This window comes from Ictidomys tridecemlineatus, chromosome 8 (genome assembly GCF_052094955.1).
Source record: "Ictidomys tridecemlineatus isolate mIctTri1 chromosome 8, mIctTri1.hap1, whole genome shotgun sequence".
NCBI lineage: Eukaryota > Metazoa > Chordata > Mammalia > Rodentia > Sciuridae > Ictidomys > Ictidomys tridecemlineatus.
In genome coordinates, this window is record NC_135484.1 from 50,934,453 (window position 1) to 50,957,140 (window position 22,688).

General features: G+C 38.2%; 1 protein-coding gene and 1 long non-coding RNA gene across 2 annotated transcripts; one reads left to right on the forward strand and one right to left on the reverse strand.

The window, feature by feature from the left end:
• Positions 1-730: 730 nt before the first annotated feature.
• On the reverse strand, positions 731-17,974 carry LOC101967412 (sodium-dependent glucose transporter 1-like). Its single transcript, XM_040283218.2, has 4 exons — positions 17,496-17,974; positions 6,232-6,400; positions 4,894-5,010; positions 731-3,500 (listed from the first exon to the last, which is right to left on the reverse strand). Exons 2-4 carry the CDS (start codon positions 6,395-6,397, stop codon positions 2,536-2,538), a joined length of 1,248 nt encoding a protein of 415 aa, XP_040139152.2. The 5' UTR covers positions 6,398-6,400; positions 17,496-17,974; the 3' UTR covers positions 731-2,535.
• LOC120889116 (uncharacterized) lies at positions 17,125-18,164 on the forward strand. Its single transcript, XR_005732940.2, has 2 exons — positions 17,125-17,740; positions 17,880-18,164. It is a non-coding gene; the product is annotated as an uncharacterized LOC120889116 (long non-coding RNA).
• The last annotated feature ends 4,524 nt before the right edge of the window (positions 18,165-22,688 follow it).

Genomic DNA, 22,688 nt, shown 5'->3' on the forward strand with positions numbered 1-22,688 from the left:
GCTTCAATTCCTACAGATAATTAGGACGTTTGAGAAAGTGGAGCCAGGGAATCATTTGGCAGGATTTCTGACAATAGCAATCAACTGATTACTGCCAGCAAACATGTGCCTGGAAAAGATGTCCAAGGTCCAGTAAAGAGTGTAGTAACCTAACAGTGATATCAGTCCTGTGAGTCTATATAAGAAACACAGTTAAGTTGTGCCCAAATTCTTGAACCACAAAGACACGGGGATAATAAATGTTAATGCTTAGAACTGTGCTAAGTTGATTCCTTTCAATATGGAAACACATTTTCAAAATTTTATAATGCCAGTGGTCTTATGAACATCCATATTTTTGTTTGTGGAATCTTAGTGATTTATCTATATGGATTTCCAAAATGTATACCATGTTCTCATTCCCAAGCATCTCTCCCATAGCCCCATCTTCTACCCTCTAAAAGTAGAAGCTGAGGGGAAAATCCCTGTAGTAATGAGCCTCTCATCAGCCAAACAACTGTTTCTACCTAAGGCCCAGCAGTCTGAGGAAGAGCAGAGAGAGTGTGGAACAGAAGCAATTTCCAACACTAACCAGGGGAAAAGTACTGTATAAAAAGAGCAACAGGCATTTTACCATCAATTTCTCCAGTAGCCCTCTCCAAAGTTGTTTTGTTCTCAACATGAATGAAAGCTATAAGATGAACGAACTGGTTAATAAAGGTATTGCATTTCACTTAAGACAAACCAAAGCAACTGTTTCTCAAAAAAAAATTTATTGACATTAAATAAGAGAAAGCAAATATACTGTATTCTGATAGAAATTTGAGGTCACTCAGCATAAAACTTAGGGAAAAGTATACAAAAACTCTTATTGATTCTTGTCATTTATTGAAGTTCTCTTCATACTCATATAAAGTTCCCTTCATTATCCCCCATGCCTGGGCCACAAAGCTACCTTATGATCATTACTTTGATTCTCCAGGTATTTCAGACTCAGAGAGGAGGAGCTCTGGATGGGTGACACAAGAATTCCAAACCCTGGAAAAGACTGTGACTTATTGTCAACTTTTAGACTGGTTTATAGTATGTAGAGTGAGAATAACACCTAAATTTCTTGAAACCGGAAGATCCAGTCTCTTACTAAGATAAGCAGAATGTCTCAAGAGAACAATCTACTTCTAATGTTGTCTCTGAGATAGTTTCTAATATTGGAATATAGTATATAAAATTCCATCTGTATATAAAAACAGATTAAATTAGTATTTAAAAATAAGTTTTCTTTTAAAATATAAACAAACATAGTACAGTTTCCCTAATTGAATGCATTACTGTATATCATTGAATCTAAAACACTGGTTACAAAATACAACCATATTTTATATATGTTTATAGTAAAATAATGTGAATTAAATTTTGTCACATACTTGATTGGAAATGTTAAAAAGTACAGGGTAAAGATATGTCTTAGGGTAAACAAAATGCAGCACTAAAAAAAATGCATTTTTCAGAAAATTGTTCAATAACATATTAAGCACTGAGCATATGAATTCATAATAAGTAGCCACATACTTAAAGCTGTTTATTATTTTGTTTTAATTCCAATTTGTAATGATGCATGGTTTGTTCTTCCAGAAATCTTGCACAAACTAAACCTATGAGTTTTTTAATTTGGATTTTATCTCATTTTCATTTCAAGAATTACAAATCAGGACATGATATAAACCAGGCATCAGTGTAGAGTTAGAAGGCTGAGAAACACCCTGAATCCAGGTCTCATGGGCCCAGTTCTGTGTTCTCTTTTTCAAAATCAAAAATCAATGAGTCATTAGCATTCTTTGGTCTAAACACTCAGATAAGATAAAATAATTAAATATCTGTTGATTCCAAAGATGATTTTAAAAGAAACTACTCTCCCCACTTCCCAGGAAGAAGATGGATGTCTGATAAATTACTCAGGAAATCCGTTATATTCCTCTGTGGGTTTACTCGATTAGAACACTACCCAAGTTCTCAAAAACAAATAGCTTCACTATATTCTCTGAAAGATGGAGACAATAAAGTTACTTAATCTCCCTAACAAGATCTTAGTCTAGCATATCATACCATATCACTTGGTACTTTCTATAGGATTTTGGCTTTTAGAGAACATTTCAAAACTTTTCAGCATTTGCTAAAAATGGACCTAAAAACTGATCCCCAAAGCATGCTAAAAATCTGTTAATGCTCTCCTCTGACTGGCCTTGTTAGAAGTGGCATTTATTCAAGGCAGTCAGTAAAAAGTCCATTTTCTCATTTCTCCTGGTTTCTGGCAAGATACTTCAGAGGGGATTGCAAGATTAACTGGAGAAGATTCAAACATCAATGCATTAGAGAATGATTGGTTGAGACGACATCTCTGGGCGCCACTGAATTATCTCCAGATGTCTTTATGAAAGAATATCTTACTTTATCATTTATTTCAACCACTTCAAAATCCATTTCATTCCATTTTTCTGCATTCTCCCCTTCATTCTCCTCCTCATAGTCATTTAGCTCAGAGTTGGAAAGCAAAGAGTTTTAGTCCTCACTCTTTCTGTTAACTTCTCGCTGGCAATCCAGAGGCAAGGTAGCTAATTTATACAGCACAGGAAATATAACAGCAGTGAATATCGCTGACCCCAAACAGGTGTACAGAACTATGGGCAAATCTGGGTATTGTCCCTCAACAATTCCAATTACTGCAGGAATAGCCATTTCTCCCAGTGCTGCACCAATTACAAAAAAGGCTGCTGATTTCCCACTTATGGTCGTGTACTGCTCAATCCAGGAAACACCACTGGGAAACGTGGTTGCCATTGAGGCCCCATACACTGAAGTGGCAATCCAGAGACAGAGTGGACTCTTGTCAAATAACACCAGAAATAAAGATGAAGCCAGGCTGCCAATGTTGCTCAACACAATCATGGTGCCCGGCTGTAGACATGCAGCAAAGAAGATCGCCAGGCCCCTGCAGGCTGCAAAGGTCCCCCAGAAGATGGAGTTCAACCCAGCTGCTTCGCGTTCTTCCATGCCAGCATGGGTGGTGGCAAAGGAGAAAACATAAGAGCCATATGTTACCTCTGCTCCAACATAAAAAAAGAAGAACACGAAAAGAAGGCAGAGAAGGGTCTTGTGATATTCAGCTCTTCGATATGCCTGAGCAGATGCTTTTGATTTTTCCTGCCTTGAGCTTTTCTTGAAAAACAGAGCAAATGGGAAGAGAGACACTATGAACATATAAGTGCCGACAAAAGCATAAGCCCAGAATAGATTCATGTCATCAGGCAATCCAAACAGAGGGGCTGAGTCAGCTTCATATGACCCATTGGTGGCTGGAGGCTGAAAAGCAGGCTCTGTGTGGTTTTCAGCAGACACTGAGGTACCCACTGCTAATTTAGCCAGAATTGGAGCCAGAAAGGCACCCAAGGCAAAACTGAAGTGTAAGGCCTGCATGTGTGGGGCTCCTTTATCTCCCCAAATAGCCAAGATGAGGACGTTACCACCTGCCAATGAAAGATGAGGAAATGATTTACATTAAACACAATTACCCTGTTAAAAATATGGATCATTATTATTAGAATGAATATTTATTTTGTAGCATAGCATCATATGTTCTAAGTTATCAAATATTACACCTGAGTTAGTTCAGATTGAGGAACTCTAACCCACTACCACCAGAGAGCTATGTCTCATGACATCTCATCTGCATACTGGAATTTTACAGCTGTTAAACTACTCCCTCCTAGAGCCAGTCACATTAGCAAAAACCTTTTTAAAAAGTAGTGGGTAGTGGCTGGCATATGGCTCAGTGGTAAAGCGCTTGCCTCCCACATGTGAGACACTGGGTTCGATCTTCAGCACCACATAAAAGTAAATCAACAAAATAAAGATGCTGCGTCCATGTACAACTAAAAAATACTTTTTACACCTAATATTTATTTGTAAGTATTTTAAATACATATTTTCTATGCAAATTTTTACCATCAGATCCTGGCCATATTACCAAAGTGTACTGTATTTTGCACTTGGTAGTCATTTGAGGAAAATACACACACACACACACACACACACACACACACACACTCATTCATGCACCTGAAACCCCAGGATTCTTCTGTGCTTCTTACAGGAAATAGAGCTCCTATCAGATAATTACTCTTTGAACTCCCACAAGGTGAAAGGCCATATTTTTTAATCAGATATTTTCAGATTAATACATATTTACACCATGTAGTTTACAACCAAACCAAGGCTGAAGTATAAAAACACTTTCATGATCTATCAAAGAATATAAGAATAGGTGAGAAAGGCATAAGGACTGGATATGGCACAAAATAAATATGTATTTTATTTAGCAGGTTATCAAACCTGATGACATAGTAGCTCTAATGCTGGGCAACAGAAGCATTTGAGAGAGGGGAGAAAAAGGAAAGTAAAGTAGTAGTACTCTACATGCATTTCTCTTCTGCTCAAAAACAGGTGTGTTTTTAAATTGGATAGCTGCTTCTGTGCTTGTGGAGCCAAATTAACTTTTGACAGTTGTTTCAGCCTATTAAATCATCAATGATAAAATTCTTTCCCAAAATAAAGCCCACTCACCTGTACTATAATTAGCTACAGGAGGAGAGTCCTTCCCTCTTTGAATACTATAAATCAATAATCTCCCTTAAAACAAAATTGTTTATATTCCTTTAAGAGTTGGCTGCTCAAAAATTGGTGCCCTAACTGGCAAGAAGAGGAACTGCTAGACACGTGTTTCTGATGGGATGAACCCATGATCCACTCAGTAAGTCCATGTCATTTCAAGAGCTTTGCAACCAACAGGCTAATATCATATGCTATACTCCCTATTAGAAAGTCCCTACTCCCAGAGATGACACTGAAGGATTCACTTACCGATACCCACAATGCTCCCTGAAGCACCATAGACAGACATCATGATGATCAGTAATACTGCTCTCTTATAAAAAGGAATAAGATAAAGACCAACTGCAGTAGTTAACAATGACAGCCCTGAGAAGAAAAATTTTAAAGTCAGCTATTAAAAACAGAATTTAGGCAGGCTCAAGGGTCAAGTCAATATCATAGTGACTTAAAAATGCAAAATAAGGTGAGATTTAAATTTGGGAATTGTGTGTATGAATTGTAGCTTCTACAAGTGGTTATGTCATTTAAAACTTTAATAAGCTTTATAAACTCTAAAATATAAATTACCATTCAGGTACTGTTAACTGAACCATAAATTATGATTTAAAGAAAAATTTTATTGTAAAAGACTTGCCAAAATCGAATGTTATACATTTAAGAAATTAATGGTAAGGGCTGGGGTTGTGGCCCAGTGGTAGAGTGCTCGCCTAGCACCACATAAAAATGAAATAAAGATACTGTGTCCACTTACAACTTTAGAATAAATATTTTAAAAAATGATGATAAGAAAAGAAATATTGGTATCTTTAGATATGTGTTAACAGTGTAAAATAGCAAAAACAAAATGCAATAAGTATAGCATCTTGTAGTAAAAGCTTACTAACTAAACTAGTCTTGGGAATAGGGAGGGAAAAAATATACATATACTTTCAACTCACATTGCAAATAAAGTAGATTCTTTTTTATTCTTCAGCAACAAGTTATTTTCCTTGCTTCCAAAGGAGTTTTATTATATTAATCTAAATTTTCTTTAAATGTTCCAATATATGTTAAAAGCTTTTCCATTAATTTCCAGGGAGAATTAGAGCAGTCTAGGGTTATCGCTGACATGGGATAGCAGGGATAAAAATGCAGTTAACTGCATTTTTAACTGAGGATAAATACCTCAGTTCACACATCATCCCCTTTACTTCAATCCAGAGTCCATAGAACCTGGGCAGATTCTAGGAGCTCATTCTAATTTCTGTGGCCATAGGAGATCTGTCCTACAACCTGATGAGCAAAGCCTTTTGGACAACCAGTGGGTGATCCTACAGTGGTACCTAAATTACAGTAAAGGTCTAGAAGGCCAAGCATTGCTAACACACACACCAGGGTGGCTGATCTAAGTTTTCAGGGGGCCCAGCACAGACTCCCCCAAACTGCAAAGGTGAGAGTAGGACCATGGAAACTCAGCTTCCAATGAGAACACCCAAATAATATCCATTTCGGTTGTTAACCATTCTTCAGGCTACTATTTCCATCCTTTAGAACCAAACTGTAAAACCATTTATAGTCACAAAGAAACACAAAGCAGTGTTTACTTACCCAAAAGTAAAAAATGATTCATACAGTCAAAAAGAACTCCACCAATCAGAGAGCCACACAAATATCCAGAGGCACGGCCCACAAAAATGAGAGAAAGACTGCTGATGTTTCTGTTTACATTCCTTGCCAAATCTTGAAACGTGGGTCCCAGTATAGCAATACACATTCCCTAAAATTTAAAAAGATAAAAGTGTTTTATTTACAATCATTAAAATAATGTCTGTGCAGTAGCTTTTTCCAGTATAAAAAAGTAGAAGGGAAGATTACAGTGTAATGCAGGGAATTACTAAGTCCCACAGTGAGGAAAATTGTACTATGAAAATACCATTATTATTAGAATTATAAACTATGAGTTTTCTTGTATTTGCAACTCTCAATGTTACAAAATTATTTTAGAATATTCAAGACGACAGGTTAGAGGAAGTCCACATTCCTAGTGGCTCCATAGCTTGGGATCCAAGTGGTGGGAATACTGCTCCTCAGTGAAGTAAGTAAATGAAGGATCTCACTAAAATTCAATAGTCAGAGTGTCTTAGACTCTCTGATATTTGGGTACAGTAAACAAGGAAGAAAGAGTACAGTGGAGCTGAACATTGGTGGCAGTGGCAACAGTAATGACAGCAGCTCTGGTTTACCACAGAGGGAGGGAGAACACAGAGAGAAACACAGATTTGGTATGGGAAAACCTGGATAATGTCTTCAGGGAAATAATAACAGAAAAATTTCCAAACCTTGAGAATGTCATGGACATCCATATAGAGGAGGTATTCAGAATCCCAAATAGATAAGATCAAGAAAGACCCTCTCCATGATACATTATAATTGAAATGCCTTACATACCAAGCAAAGATAGAATTTTAAAAACCTCAGGAGAAAAACATCAGGTCATATTTAAAAGCAAGTCATTCATAATCACTTCCAATTTCTCAGTACAACTTCTAAAAGCCAAAAGGGCTTAGAATGATGTGTTTCAAGTCCTGAAGGAAAACAATTGTCAAACATGACTGCTATTTCCAGAAAAGCTATATTTCAAAATCAAAAAGGAAATAAAAACCTTCCAAGATAGGCAGAAACTAAAAGAATTGATAGCTGCTAAACTGCCACTACAGAACTTAATAAAAGAAATACTCCACATAAAAGAAATAACAACACAAAACCCAGAGCTCATAAATGAATCTCATATAAAGAGTAGCTAAGCAAATGAGAAACAGGGCCAAATTTAACATTATAAATAAATCAAAATGGCAGGCATTAATAAACATCTCTCTATAATAACATTGAATGCAAATGGTCTCAACTCTCCAATTAAAAGACATAGGCTGACAGTATGGATTAAAAACAATACCCAACTACATGTTGTTTGCAAGAGATGTACTTAACAGTCAAAGACAATCACAGGCTAAATGTGAAAAAAAAATGGAAATTGATATACCATGTGAATAGAGCTCCCAAACAAGCAGGGTTAGCTACTCTTATATCTACAAGGCAGACTTCAAACCAAAATCAATCAGAAGAGACAAAGAAGGTCACTTCATACCAGTACTGGGAACAATCCAACAAGAAGACAAACCAATAATAAATATATCCCAAATATGGATATATTTATTATTGGTATGTTTAATTTTATGAAAGAGACACTCCTCAAATTACAGCCTCAGAAACACCCCAGTAAGATAATATTGGGTAATTTCAAGATACTTCTCTCAAAATTACATAGGCCATACAGACATAAACTCAGTAAGGACTCTTTGACTGGGTACAGTGGTGCATGCCTGTAATTCCAGCAGTTTGAGAGGCTGATGCAGGAGGATCACTGGTTCAAAGTCGGCCTCAGCAACTTAGCAAGGTAAGGAACTCAGTGAGACCCTGTTTCTAAATGAAATTTTTAAAAGGGGGAACTGGGGATGTGGTTCAGTGGTTGAGCACCCCTGGGTTCAATACCCAGTGCCAAAAAAAAAAAAGACTCTTTGGACCTGAAAAATATTAAAATCAAATGGACTTAATGGATAGCTTCAGAATATTTTATCCAACAACAAATAAACACACTTTTTTCTCAGCATCTCATGGAACATTCTCCAAAATGGACCATTTTAGGCCACAAAGCAACTCTTAGCCAATACCAAAAAAAAAAAATTGATATATTTCTTTACATCTTATTAGATTGTAATAGAATGAAATTTAAAAATCAGCATGACAAAATCCTACAAAAACTATATAAACACATGGAGATTGAACAATACTCTTTTTAAAAATATATGTTTTAGTTGTAGATGATCACAATACCTTTATTTTATTTATTTCTTTTTATGTGGTGCTGAGATTGAACCCAGGGCCTCACATGTGCTGGACAAGAGCTCTACCACTGAGCCACAACCCCAACCCTAAACATTACACTTTTCAATGATGAATGGGTGATAGAAGAAATCAGTAAAGGAATTAAAAAGTTCATAGACTCAAATGAGAATAGTGATCCAACACATGAGAACTTCTGAGCCACTCTGAAGGCAGATCTAAGAAGAAAGTTTATAGTTATGAGTTCCTACATAAAAAAAAAATCAGAAAGATCCCAAATAAACAACCTACTGATACATCTCAATGCCCCTGAAAAGAAGAACAACCAATTCCAAAACCAGGAGAAGGAAGGAAAATTTAAGATCAGAGCTGAAATCAATGAAATTGAGAATAAAAACAATACAAAGGATCAATGATACAAAGAGTTGGTTCTTTGAAAAGATAAGTGTTTAACCAAACTAACCAAAAGAAAAAAAAAACACAAATTAATAAAATTAGAGATGAAAAAGGCAAAATCACCACAGACATTACAGAAATCCAGCAGATCATAGGGACTATTATGGATACATTTCTAGGCATAATCTGCCAAAACTGAGACAAGAAGATATACAAAATCTAAATGGATCAAATTCTGTAATGAGGTAGAAGCCCAGGACCAGATGGATACTCAGCTGTATTCCACCAGACCTTTAGGGAACAACTAATGCCAATACTCCTTGAATGATTCCATGAAATAAAAAGGGATGGAACACTTCCAGATCAATTCTATGAAGCCAACATCACCCTTTTACCAAAACCAGATAAGGAAATGTCAAGGAAGGAAAATTACAGACCAATATCCCTGATGAACTTAGATGTATAAATACTTAGTAAGATATTCACAAGTTGTATTTAACAACATATTAAGAAGATTGTAAAAGTAGGTTTTATTCCAGAGATGTAAAGAAGGTTTAATACACACAAGACAATAAATGTGATACACACAAAACATAAATAGAATTAAGGACAAAATCACTTAGTCATCTCAATAGATGCAGAGAAGGCCTTTGACCAAACTCAGTGATAAAAACACTGAAGAAACTAGGGATAGAAGGAACCGATCTCAACATGATAAAGGTCATATGTGAAAAACCCAAAGCCAACCCTGTAGTAAGTAGGGAAAAAAATGAAAACATTTTCTTTAAAATCTGGGATAAGGTAAGAGCGTCCACTCTCACCATTCCTATGTAATATAGTACTAGAATTCTAGCCAGAGCTATTAAGCAAGAGAAAGAAATGAAAGGGATAAAAATTAAAAAGGAATAAGCAAAAATAGCACTATTGGCAGATTATATGATCTTTACCTAGAGGATCAAAAAACTCCACCAGAAGACTTCTAGAGCTAATAGAAGCAGGTTAATACTTTAACAAACTACCAGGTTATAAAATCAACATACAACATGCATATATAACAATGATAAATCTGCGGAGAAAGAAATCAGAAGAACAATTCCATTCACAATAGCCTCAAAAAAAAACCAAACCCACAAAAAAGAAAAACAAACAAACTTAAGAATAAACCAAGAAGGTGAAAGGCCTCTATCATGAAAAACATAGGACTTTGAAGAAAGAAATTTAAAAAGACCCCAGAAGATGCAAAGACCTCCCATGTTCATGGATAAACAGAATTAAATGCCATACTACCAAAAGCAATTCACAGATTCAATGCAATCCCCATCAAAATACAAATGGCATTCTTTAAAGAATTAGAAAACACAGTCCTGAAATTCATTTGTAGGAATACAAGCAATATAGCCAAAATAGCCAAAGCAATTTCAAGCCAAAGAAGCAATGCTGGAGGCATCACAATATCTGACATCAAATTATACTACAAAGCTATAGTAACAAAAACTACATGGTATTGGCATAAAAACAGAATGGCACATAATAGAAGACACACAGAGAGAAAACCACATCTATAGTAATCTGATCCTTGACAAAGGTGCTAAAAACATACACTGGGAAAAAGGCAGCCTTTTTAACAAATGGTGCTGGGAAAACTGGTTATTCAAATGCAGAAAAATAAGACTAGACTCTTCTCACTCATCCTGCACAAAAATCAAGTCAAAACGGATCAAAGACCTAGGAATTAGAACAGAAATTACGGAAGTCCTAGAAGAAAATGGAGGGTCAACACTCCAGCATAGAGGCACATGCAATAACTTTCTCAGTAGGAACCCTAAAGCTCAGGAAAAAATGCCAAGAGTTAATAAAAAGGATGGCATCAAATTAAAAAGCTTTTGCACAGCAAAGGAAACAATTTGGAATGGGAAGAGAGAACCTATAGAATGGGTTCTGATAAAGGATTAATATCTAGAATATATAAAGAACTCAAAAAACTTTACATCAAAAACCAAATAACCCAATTAATAAATGGGCAAATGAGTTAATCATACACTTAACATCGTTAACAATTAAGGAAAAGCCAATCAAAACTATACTGGGCTCAATCAATGACTGCCTACCATTACTGCCATTGCTGCTCTCTCTGATTCACTGCTGCCAGCCTGAGGTCGCTGGGAGGTCTTCTTTCTGGGCTTCCTCAGAAGCCCCTGCCCCGGATGCAGCTGAAGCCAACACTGCTGCTGACCCTGGAGATGGCCTGGTGATGCTGCCCCCACAGCTGCTGTTGCAGATGCTGCTGAAGCCACTGCTACTGCCGACCCTCTGCCTGCTGTCAACACCACCACCGCTACCTCTGCTACCACATCCCAGAGGACTGCTTTGGGGGAGACTCCAGGTTTGGTTGCATGTGGCTACACCCATTTTGGTACACCAGCCAGAGCCTGGGGCCTGAATGTTAGCAGTTTTAGCACCACAAGAGCCTCTGTCTGGGGACATTAGCTGGGACCTGCAAGTTCAGTATGGGGGTGCCTGCAGGTTTGGAGGAGCCTGGGGTCTTCCTGCTGAGAGTGCTGGTGGCCCTTGTCTTGTTGCTGCACCTCAGTGCTAAGAGCCACAGCCAAGTAATATAATGCATGGCATTTTTGGTTGAAAGGTGATGCCAGCTAGCCATTTTGATTATATGATTATGTTAAGATTTGCATTCATATGGATATTAGACTCCTGCTGTTCACCTCGGCCTGCTATGGGACTCCTGGAGAGTTCCCATTGGTTGGGGAAGTTCAGTAGGAGGAAATTCCGGGGGAGGAACTTCCTCTGGTGTGCTGGGAGAATGCCTCGTGGGTCCATCGGGATTGTTCCCGGGGCGTAAGGGGCATTGGCGGCATTTTCAAATAATAAAGTTTGTTCCTGCTTGGGTAGCTCATGATTTTGTGCCCAGCCAGACTGCAGCACCTCAGAATTGTTCCTTTGCCATGAATGTATCCCTGGTGGTCTCTCTGCAAGTAGGAGAAGCATTGAGATCTTGAGACTGCAGCTTGGCTGAGCCTGAGGTATCTGAAACTCAGACCAATGGGATCTCTATCTGGGTTTGTGAGGGCTATCTGGGTTTGTTTATCCTAAGAGACATCAGAGATAGGGCTGAGAAACTGCTAAAAACTGACAGAGACAGTTAAACTTTACAGAAAGATTTATTTTATTTTTTGATTTACTACTCTCTCTACCATATTTGAAACAGGATTTTTTTTATGCATCGGTGTGTGGAGGACAATGATATATGAATGGAATTTTGCATTTTGGTTGTATTCTTATGTCTTTAATTTTTTCTCTTTGTTTATATTCTTCCTCTCTCTTGTCTATTTTCTTTTCAGCTTTTCTCCAACCAACAGCTAATCTCTGTTGGCTCCTCTTCCACTCTTCCTGGGAATTTTTACTCCTTGCGTCTCTCTTCCTCCCTCATAAATATTGCATACTACACTACCTCTCTTCTCTCACTCACCATTTGAAATTGTAAACTTTAACAAATATTCTGTTTATACTTTGATAGTTATTAAAATCATGTTTTGGTTTAATGCAAGAAAGCAGTAGATGCCTTAGTGAGAGCTTTTAGGTTTAAGGCTATATATTGTGTACACTGGGTACTAGTGATATTGGTTTCACCAGTAAAGGTGAAGTGCTGGAAACCTTCAGGGACACTATAGGTCTACAGGGTAGAATTTATCCTGCCTTAGAACCATACTTTTAGATGGGAAAACACACTAACAACATGAAAAAAACAAGGGAATAAAGTGCCCCAAACAAACCAAGATGCTTCAACAACAGGAGCCAATGATAACACAGTAGAAGAAATGTCCAAGGGCTGAGGTTGTGGCTCAGCAGTAGAGCACTCACCTAGCAAGTGCGAGGCCCTGGGTTTGAACCTCAGCACCATATAAAAATAAATAAATAGAATAAAGGTATTATATCGAACTACAACTAAAAAAATTTTAAAAAAGAAATGTCCAAGAAGGAGTTCAGATTGTATATAGTTAAACTGATATGTGAAGTAAAGGATAGTATAAAGAGTGAAATCAAAGAAAAAATACAGGAGGTGAAAGACCACTTCAATAAAGAGTTAGAGATCATGGAGGAAAAAAAGCAAAAATGAAGGAATCAGTAAACTGAGTTATAAATTCAATAGAAAGCATCACCAACAGACTAGACCACTTAGAAGACAGAACCTCAGGCAATGAAGACAAAATATACAATCTTGAAAGTAGAGTTGAACATGCAGAGAAGATAGAAAGAAACCATGAACAGAACATCCAAGAATTATGGGATAACATGAAAAGACCAAATGTAAGAGTTATCAGAATAGATGAAGGAGCAGATATAAAAACCAAAGGAATGCACAATCTTTTCAATGATATAATAGCAGAAAATTTCCCACACCTAAAGAATGGAATAGAGGGCTGGGGATGTGGCTCAAGCGGTAGCAAGCTCGCCTGGCATGCATGCGGCCCAGGATCGATCCTCAGCACCACATACAAAATAAAGATGTTGTGTCCGCCGATAACTAAAAAATAAATAATAAAATTCTCAAAAAAAAAAAGAATGGAATAGAAAATTGAATACAAGAGGCTTACAGGACCCCAGATGTAAAAAATTACAGCAGACCAAAACCAAGCAGACATATATAGAATATTTCATCCATCAACGAGCAAATATACTTTCTTCTCAGCAGCATATGGCTCCTTCTTTAAAATAGACCATATCTTAAGCCACAAAGAAACCCTTAGTAAATACAAAAAAAAAAAAAAAAACAGAGATAATACCCTGCATTCTATCAGACCACAACAGAATGAAATTAGAAATCAATGATAAAATAAAAAATAAAAGCTGCTGTAACAAATGGTAAGTAATACACAATTGAATGATGAGTGGAAAGTAGAAGAAATCAAGGATGAAATAAAAAAATTCTTAGAGGTAAATGAGAGCACTTATACAACATATCAAAATCTCTGGGACATTATGAAGGCAGTACTAAGATGAAAGTTTATTGCATTGAATGCATTCATTAAAAGAATAAAAACTCAGCAAATAAATGACCTAATACTACATCTCAAAGCCCTAGAAAAAGAAGAACAAAGCAACACCAAAAACAGTAGAAGACAGGAAACAATTAAATCAGAGCTGAAATCAGTAAAATCAAAACAAAAGAAACAATTGAAAAAATCGACAAAACAAAAGTTGGTTCTTTGAAAAAATAAATAAAATAGATAAACCCCTGCCCATGATAATGAAGATAAAAAGAGAGAAAACTCAAATAACTAAAATACAAGATAAAGAAGGAACTATCACAACAGACACGTCTGAAATACAGAGGATAATTAGTAACTATTTTGAAAATTTATACTCTAATAAAATAGAAGACATCAATAAATTTCTAGAGACATATGACCTATCCAAACTGAATGAGGAGGCCATACATGATTTAAACGCATCAATTTCAAGTAATAAAATAGAAAATGCCATCAACAACCTACCAACCAAGAAAAGCCCAGGACCAGACGGATTCTCATCCGAGTTTTATAAGACTTTCAAAGAAGACTTAACACCAATACTCCTCAAAGTATTCCATGGAATAGAATAGGAGGGAACCCTTCCAAACCCATCCCATGAAGCTAATATCACCCTGATACCAAAACCACAAAACACATCAAGGAAAGAAAACTTTAGACCAATATCTCTGATGAACATAGATGCAAAAATTCTCAATAAAATTCTGGCAAATTGCATACAAAAACATATTAAAAAGATAATGCACCCAAATCAAGTGAGATTCAATTCATACCAGGGATGCAGGGTTGGTTCAACATACAGAAATCAATAAACGTAGTTCATCATATTAATAAACTTAAAAACAAGAATCATATGATCATCTCAATAGATGCATAAAAAGCATTTGATAAAATACAGCACAACTTCATGTTCAAAACACCAGAAAAACTAGGGATAGTAGGAACATACCTCAACATTGTAAAAATATCTATGCTAAGCTCAAAGCCAGCATAATTCTATATGGAGAAAAATTAAAAGCATTCCCACTAAAAACTGGAACAAGATAAGGATGTCCTCTTTTATCACTTCTATTCAACATTATCCTTGAAACTCTAACCAGAGCAATTAGACAAAAGAAAGAAATTAAAGGGATAGGTAAAGAAGAACTCAAACTATCACTATTTGCTGATGACATAATCCTATACCTAGAAGATCCAAAAAATTCCACCAGAAAACTTCTAGATCTAATAAATGAATTCAGCAAAGTAGTAGGATATAAAATCAACACCCATAAATCAAATGCATCCCTATACATCAGTGATAAATCCACTGAAAGAGAAATTAGGAAAATTATTCCATTCACAATAGCCTCAAAAAAAAAATGAATGAATAAAGAAAATGCAGTATACATACCCAATGGAGTTTTATTCAGCCATAAAGAAAAATGAAATCATGTCATTGAAGGAAAATTATTGGAACTAGAGACCATTTGTTAAGCAAAATAAGTCAAATGCAGAAGATCATCTAACATGTTTTCTCTCATGTGTGGAAGTTCAAGAGGGAAAAAAAAGGAAGTTATGGGGGATCTCTTGAAAATTAAAGGGAGATCAGTCAGTAGAGGAAAGGGACCAAGGGATGAAAGTCAGGGAAGGAGGATAATAATATTGACCAAATTATATTGTTATATTGTGTGCATGTACAATTAAGTAACAACAAATCCCATAATTATATATAATTATAATGCACCAATAAAAATTATTTTAATTCTTCTGACTTTTCATTGCAATTTTGTTTCATTTTTGACTACCTTAAAAGAGTATTCTTGATGATTTGTTAATAAGCTTTAACAAAACTCTTCCTCACAGTACTTTAGTATATTTTGAAATATACTACATGCACAGATTGGACTATAGATGTTCAAATTTTAAGTTATCCAGACATCAAAATATTATTCTGTGTTTATGTTAAAACAGCAATATTTCTGATAGAGTCTTTCCTCAGAACTATACATATACAATATGCAGGAGATAAACAATTTGAATATTTCCAAATATACATTTCTCTTCAAAGAAAACCCAAAGCCACCAGAAAACAGTACAATGTGTAAGGCTATCTTAGCAAATATCACATACACACATATAGAATGACTTTAAAAAAATGTTACTTTGGCAATGTGTTAACAAAGAACTAAGGGTTACTCTTCACTCCATAGGAAATTTGTCATAAACTTCAAGAAAAAAAAATGTTTTCCCTCATCTATATTCCAAGAAGAATTGATTCTAATTACGTTGCTCTGTTTTAAATGCAGGGTGTATCTGTTGCCCAACAGAAGCCATCCAGGTTAAGAACCAGGGTGTGCCCAGGCCCACAGCAAGGGTAAGGTTGAAGGAAAGAAGTCAGAATACTGAACTTTTGTTCAGTAAGAACTTCTGTTCTTCAAAGGACCTGGCACACAGTGGGGGCTCACCAAGCATTTGTGGTGATTTCTTTCTTATTTCCTCCCACATCAAAAAAAAATTCTAAGAAACAACTGTGGTTCAGATTCTCTGAAAACCTAAGTGGTCAGAAGTAATTCTCTTCAATGGACTCAACCACTTAACACCCCAGAATGGGAATTTATCAAGTTTGGCAAAAGGCACTTCTAGCCTTGCACTTTGCTAAAGAAAAACATTTAAGGATCTGAAGGATTGATGTCAATAGGATTGTGAGCAGAATAAGAGATGTTCCTAGCTAGCCAAGCAAGGTAGTACAGGCCTATAATTCCAGTAACTAGAAGGCAAAGGCAGGAGGATCACAAGTTGGAGGCCAGCCCAAGTAATTTAGGAAAGACCCTGTCTCAAAATAAAAAAACAAAAAGGGCTGGGGAAGTAGCTCATTGGTAGAGTGGTCCTAGGTTCAATCCCCAGTAAACACATACACACACACACACACACACACACACACACACACACACCAGAGAAAGGGAGAGAAGGCCGGGAGGGAGGGAGGGAGGGGGGAGAGAGAGAGAGAGAGAGAGAGAGAGAGAGAGAGAGAGAGAGAGAGAGAGAGAGAGAGAGAGAGAGAGAATGTTCCTGGCTTTACCACTTACCAGCTGTTGGATAAGGGAAAAGTCACTTTCCTCTTAAACTATTTACCTACCTACAAAATTAAGAGGTTGGTTGAATCTGAGCAAGACACCTAAAGAGGCTATCCCAGAAAAAGCAGTGTTTCTGTGTAGTAATTTTGGGCTTGAACAGGTGGATTCGGAGAGCAGCAGCTAAAGACCTGGGCGACCTCTCTAGTATCTGTCTAATTCATCAAGGAGACATAGGTTGGAAGAGGAGACTACAGTTGGAAAACACATTAAGAAAATAAATTTCGCACTTGACAATAACTGCACAATTCAAATTGTGCCCATTTTCCAGTTGGCCGAACTGATACCCAGGCTGATAAGCTAAAGCGCCCAAGGTGACACAGTGCGCAGATGGCAAAGCCCCAACTGCAACTGCGCCACTTGTTCTGCAGGGCGCCTGCTGCCCAGGACCTGGAAGGGTCGCCGCCCCAGCTCTCACCAGCCCCAGGAAGGCCGCGTACAGGATCGCGGTGGTGAACCAGCGCAGCACGCTCGCGGCCCGGCCGCTGGGCGGGGAGACCCGCACCGTCTCCAGTTCATCCTTTGCCGGGACGTCGGCCTGGAGGAGCCCCTGCCCCGCAGCCGCTGCCCCGGCACCATGCAACTCCAGTTCCAGCTCCAGCTCGGCGGCTCTGAAATGGTCTTGCTGAGATTGCTTTTCATCTGAGCTTCGGGTGTTCCAAGGTGAGCCACGGTCCTGTCCCTAGCGTCACGACTGTTTGCAAAGTCGTCACCTCCCCTAGGCCCGCCCCAAAGCAAGTCGGACTTTGGGATGCGCAGGTGTGGCGCGCAGCTGGCTCTCACCCTCTGGATCACACTTTAGGTGAGACCTCTGAGGCCAGGGGACCCTCGCCAGCGGCGGAGCCAACCGAAGCTGCAGCCTCGGAACAACAAATTCCGGGGGTGAGAGGCCACCAAACCTTCAAGAGGAAATATGAGCCAAGGGCGGAACCTTGTGTGGGCTCTCCCTGTCCGGGAGCTGAGGGAATGGGAGGATCTCGCCTTGCAGACTTTCCAAAATCCCTTCTCCTCCTCCTTTCGAGATATGAGGTTTCTAGGTCTATCCCAGAAAAGCATCTTTTACTCCATAAATTCTTGTTGAAACTCCTGTGTAAGCTTTCACATTGTGCTCAGTTAATTTAAAATTTTAACACTCACAATAACACTCTGAAATCCACCATAGTCCCCAAAGTACAGATTGGAGGACTAAGACAGAAGGAATAAGTAACAGTGTGCTCGGGGGTCAGTCGAATCAGTGGCAACTGGTGACGGGTGACCAAAAGAAGGTCAGGAAAGAAATCAGCTCTACAGCTGCGGTCCCAATCCCACATCTGCTCAATTCCTGCAGTTTAATTCCCGTGTTGTAAAGAAATGAAGAAGGACAGTGGTTTGGGGGATTGCTGAGTAAAGTTCTACCTGATGAGAAAGAAAGAAGTTTATTCGATACCAGTTTTAGTTTCTGTTTTCTTTTGCTTTTTAGCCTACCAGAGCACATCTCAAAATGTGATGTAAATGTTTGTCTTTATCCTCCCTCTGAAATGTTTTTTTTCACCTGATGTCTATTTCCCTCCCTCCCTCTCCCTCCCTCCCTCTTTCCCTCTCCCTCCCTCCCTCTTTCTCTCTCCCTCTCTCCCTCTCCCTTCCTCCCTCTCTCTCCCTCCCTCCCTCTCTTCCTTTCCCTCCCTCCCTCTTTCCCTCTCCCTCCCTTCCTCTCTCTCTCCCCCTCCCTCCTTTTCTTTCCCTCTCTCTCCCTCCCCCTCCCTCTCTCCCTCCCTCTCTCTCCTTCTCTCACCCTCTCTCCCTCTCCCTCCCTTTTTCCCTCTTCCTCCCTCCCTCTCTCTCTCCCTTCTTCCCTCCCTCTCTCTCTCCCTCCCCCCTCCCTCTCTCCCTCTCTCACTATGGCTCCCAGTAGGAACCTCAGCCTCATCATTCTTTGCAATTCAGCTTCCCAGCTTCATCCTTTTAGTCATTAAATGCTTCTGTTTAATCTAAGAAATGGCTCTTCAATCTCATTCCAACTCCCCATTCCTGCTACCTTAGTTCTTTTTCTCCTCATTTCTTGTTTAAGCTAGTACAAAAGCTTTCTGATTGATTCCAAAGTCTAAATCTTGAAAATTTTAGTGGGGTCCTCTGGGACACAAATATAATGATAGAAAACAAGTCAGTCAATCAGAAGAGAGGTAGTGCTTTGAGATCTATCTTCTGTTTAGTTGAAACCATACATGTAGGTAGGATTCCAGCTACAGTAGAAGGAAAACAATATGAGCAAAAGGCTATGGGACCATGGGGGAGGGAGGAGCTAATTCCACTTGAGGAGTTGTAGAATGTGTCACAGAGAAGATGACATCTCATCTAGATATTTGAAGAATAAGTAGAATTTGCTATAGGAAAAGTGGTGTCAAATAAAAGAAATGTAGTGCAAATGTACAGAGAAATTTAAGGGCATGGAGTGTTTATAAGGCAGGTTCTGCTAAATTCTATGTGCACATAGAAGAGACACAGTTCTTACTGTCATACAGGTCATAGATTACTAGGGTGACCTAGTATTAAACAAACCATTACATGAAAGTTATGGTGTTTAAATAATTAAGCTAGTAATATGAAGAAAATAGAGGATGCGACATAATCTATTTTAGTTTTGGATGTTTGAAATGGTATTTTTGAGAAAAGTTTGGAGTGGTAAAAACAAAAGCTATATAAAAGACAGAACAGAATCTGGGCATGGTTTCACACACATAAATCTCAGCTACTGGGTAGCCTGAGGCAGGAGGGTCTCAAATTTGAAACCAACCTGGGCAATTTAGGTACACTGTGTTAAAAAAAAAAAAAACTCTCAGTGTTAGAGAGTTCCTGGGTTCAATCCCCAGCACCCAAAAGAGAGGAAGAGAGAAAGAGAATCGAAGGTGATGTGGGAGACAAAGGTTAGGTGAACATTGTAAAACTGTACAAAGGAGTTTGGACTGGAGTAATTCGCTTCGGTTGACACAATGAGATCTAATATAAGCCAAAGTATTTTTTTTTCAGAATATCAAGCTTCACAATATTTAATCTTTTTCTACTAAGACAACTCATGCTACTATCCTTCATAAACTCGGCCCACTTCTGTGGCATTTATTCCATGTGGCCACCACCACGCACCTGGCCATCTCTAGAGGAATCAGAGATCCTGCCTTGATGCTTCCTTCTTTCTAGATAAATTGACTTAATTAAGATCTATTTACTCATTTAAATTTTAACTAGCTTTTACTTTGGATTCTAGAATTGGACAACATTCTATCAGATAGAAGGGGTATTTGGATGAACTGAGCAGAGGTGCTTGTCTTTATATGCAGAAATGTGCTGAAAAAAGAAGCAGGAACAAGAGTGGTTGGGTCCTTTAAAAATTATTTTTCTGAGAAGGTTAGGAGAGAGATTTTCTTATCATACCTGCTCAGGCATATGGAGCCCCTTCTGATTGGCTCCTGTGTTCTGATTGGTTGTTGCCCTCAGACTCTGAAATCATGAGGTCAGAGATCATGTCTCATTTGCTCCCCAACATTTTCCAGTGTGAACAGTAATCTGGGCATGTGGAGGGCAATCAAAGTACTGATATATCAAAGACTGAATTAAAGGATTAACAATTAAAATTGAAAGTCCCTCCAGGTCTAGCACGCAGAGTTGTTACTAGAGCTTGAGCAGTTGTGTAGACAGATGGGGTTTGAAGCCAGATAACAATGGGCCAACTGTAAAAGAGGGGGTGAGGGCTGGGGATGTGGCTCAAGAGGTAGCAACCTCGCCTGGCATGCGCGGGGCACTGGGTTTGATCTTCAGCACCACATAAAAAAATAAAAAATAAAAAAGTAAAGATGTTTTGTCCACCGAAAACTAAAAAATAAATATTAAAAAAAATTCTCTCTCTCTTAAAAAAAAAGACGGGATGAATTACCCACCTTAGTTAGGAGGTTGGTTTACATATGGCGGCTTTCTATAAAGAATTAGGATAGGGCTGAGGATGTGGTTCAAGCGGTAGCGGGCTCCCCTGGCATGCGTGCCACCCGGGTTCGATCCTCAGCACCACATGCAAACAAAGATTGTGTCCGCTGAAAACTAAAGAATAATTATAAAAAATTCTCTCTCTCTCTCTTTAAAAAAAAAAAGAATTAGGATAGCTTAATGGGCCTCTTTTGAATTGGAGTTCAATTTCCATTGAATGTAGGACTCTGGAGATAAAAGCATCTAAGCCTATATCTTCTCTATAAAATAAGAATAAAGCCACCTCCCTCATTGGTGCTTGAGGGTTTAAAGAGATGATGAAAGATACCTAGATGGTGTTACAAGTGTGTGCAGAGTTAATATTATCATGAAGCTGATTCCAGCTAACACATTATTTCAACACTCCTTCCTCTTACCCCAAACTACAGTTCTTTTTTCAGTCCCCAATGATAACTGAAACTACCATGAGTAAGTCAAAAAATTGGTTCACAGGAAACTAGGGATGATGCCCTAGAGATAATATCCAAATAAGAACAGTTTTTTTTAAATTAACTACTGTTATAATGAGAAAATAGAAAGACACCATCCCCGCATCATTATTCTTTCCAGAGGGAGGTAGTAGAGGGACCCCAGACAGTACTTAAGTCTATGCTTGTGACAATAGCTACAGTCCCAAGTTTTGGCCCCACGAAGCCTCTGGCAGTGAGTGGTAAGGTCAGAACTTGACCACTAGGTCCACCCTCATGTCCAATCAAATAATTCATGAAAACTACTTTAAGTAGGAGTGTGATGATAAACTGAACCCACTTTCTCATACAAAGCCTGGGGACCCTTGTGTAACACACCTTTATTATACTTAAGAGTGTGAAGTCCTCCTCTCTCCTGCCCAGTGCCAAGGCTTTCTAGGAGGAGCCAGAAAAGGCCAAGCTTTGCCCAGAGGCCCTGGCAGGAGGCAAAGATGGCTCTGAGCAGAGTACGCAGCTGTAAACTCAGGTCACTTAAAGCAGAGACGGTGGCACTCAAGGACACTTGAAGTATCACTTCCTGTAACTGCTTATGTAAGACAAGAAAAGAGTGGCCATTGGTTTTCTCTCAGCTTCAATTTTCCCACTTTAAAAACATTTCATTTTCCAAAACTCATAAAGGAAGAAGAGGGCAGAGGAGATGGTTGTATTCTGAATCGTGCTCAAGGTGAGAAGCACTGAACTTCTTCAACACTATTCTTATTTTAAGAATCCTGGCAGCAGGCTTTCAGCTGCTGGAAGAAAGAGGAAGGATCCCAGTTTCTCCTGATGTGCCATTTAGAAAATGGATCCTAGTCTGGTACTGAGATATCTGTAATCATCCCCATTAGGAAATTTTATTCAAGTAAAATAAAAACTAAAGTATTCAGCTATTAACAGCTTTTTCAGTGGATTGGTAAGTTTAAGAATTTGATCATAAACTTTATAATTGAAGCTGAAAGTCAGAGATGTTACATATCATTTCCAAAATATCTATGTGAAGTACAAAGACTACTTTCATTTCAGGAACCCAATATAAGCATCACATATTTGGGTAGGGGGACACTTAAAATCTAAAATATGTAAATAACCAATTTCTGAAGAGGAGATGCCAAGCTTAATTTTAAATTTCAAAAAAAAAACAACTGACACATTAA

Coding starts and splice junctions, on each gene's coding strand:
- LOC101967412 (XM_040283218.2), bottom strand. CDS start 6,397: ATGTGTATTGCTATACTGGGACCCACGTTTCAAGATTTGGCAAGGAAT. Junction 5,011..6,231: donor GAATCATTTTTTACTTTTGG/GTAAGTAAACAC, acceptor TTTTCTTCTCAG/GGCTGTCATTGTTAACTACT. Junction 3,501..4,893: donor AGGGAGCATTGTGGGTATCG/GTAAGTGAATCC, acceptor TTTCATTGGCAG/GTGGTAACGTCCTCATCTTG.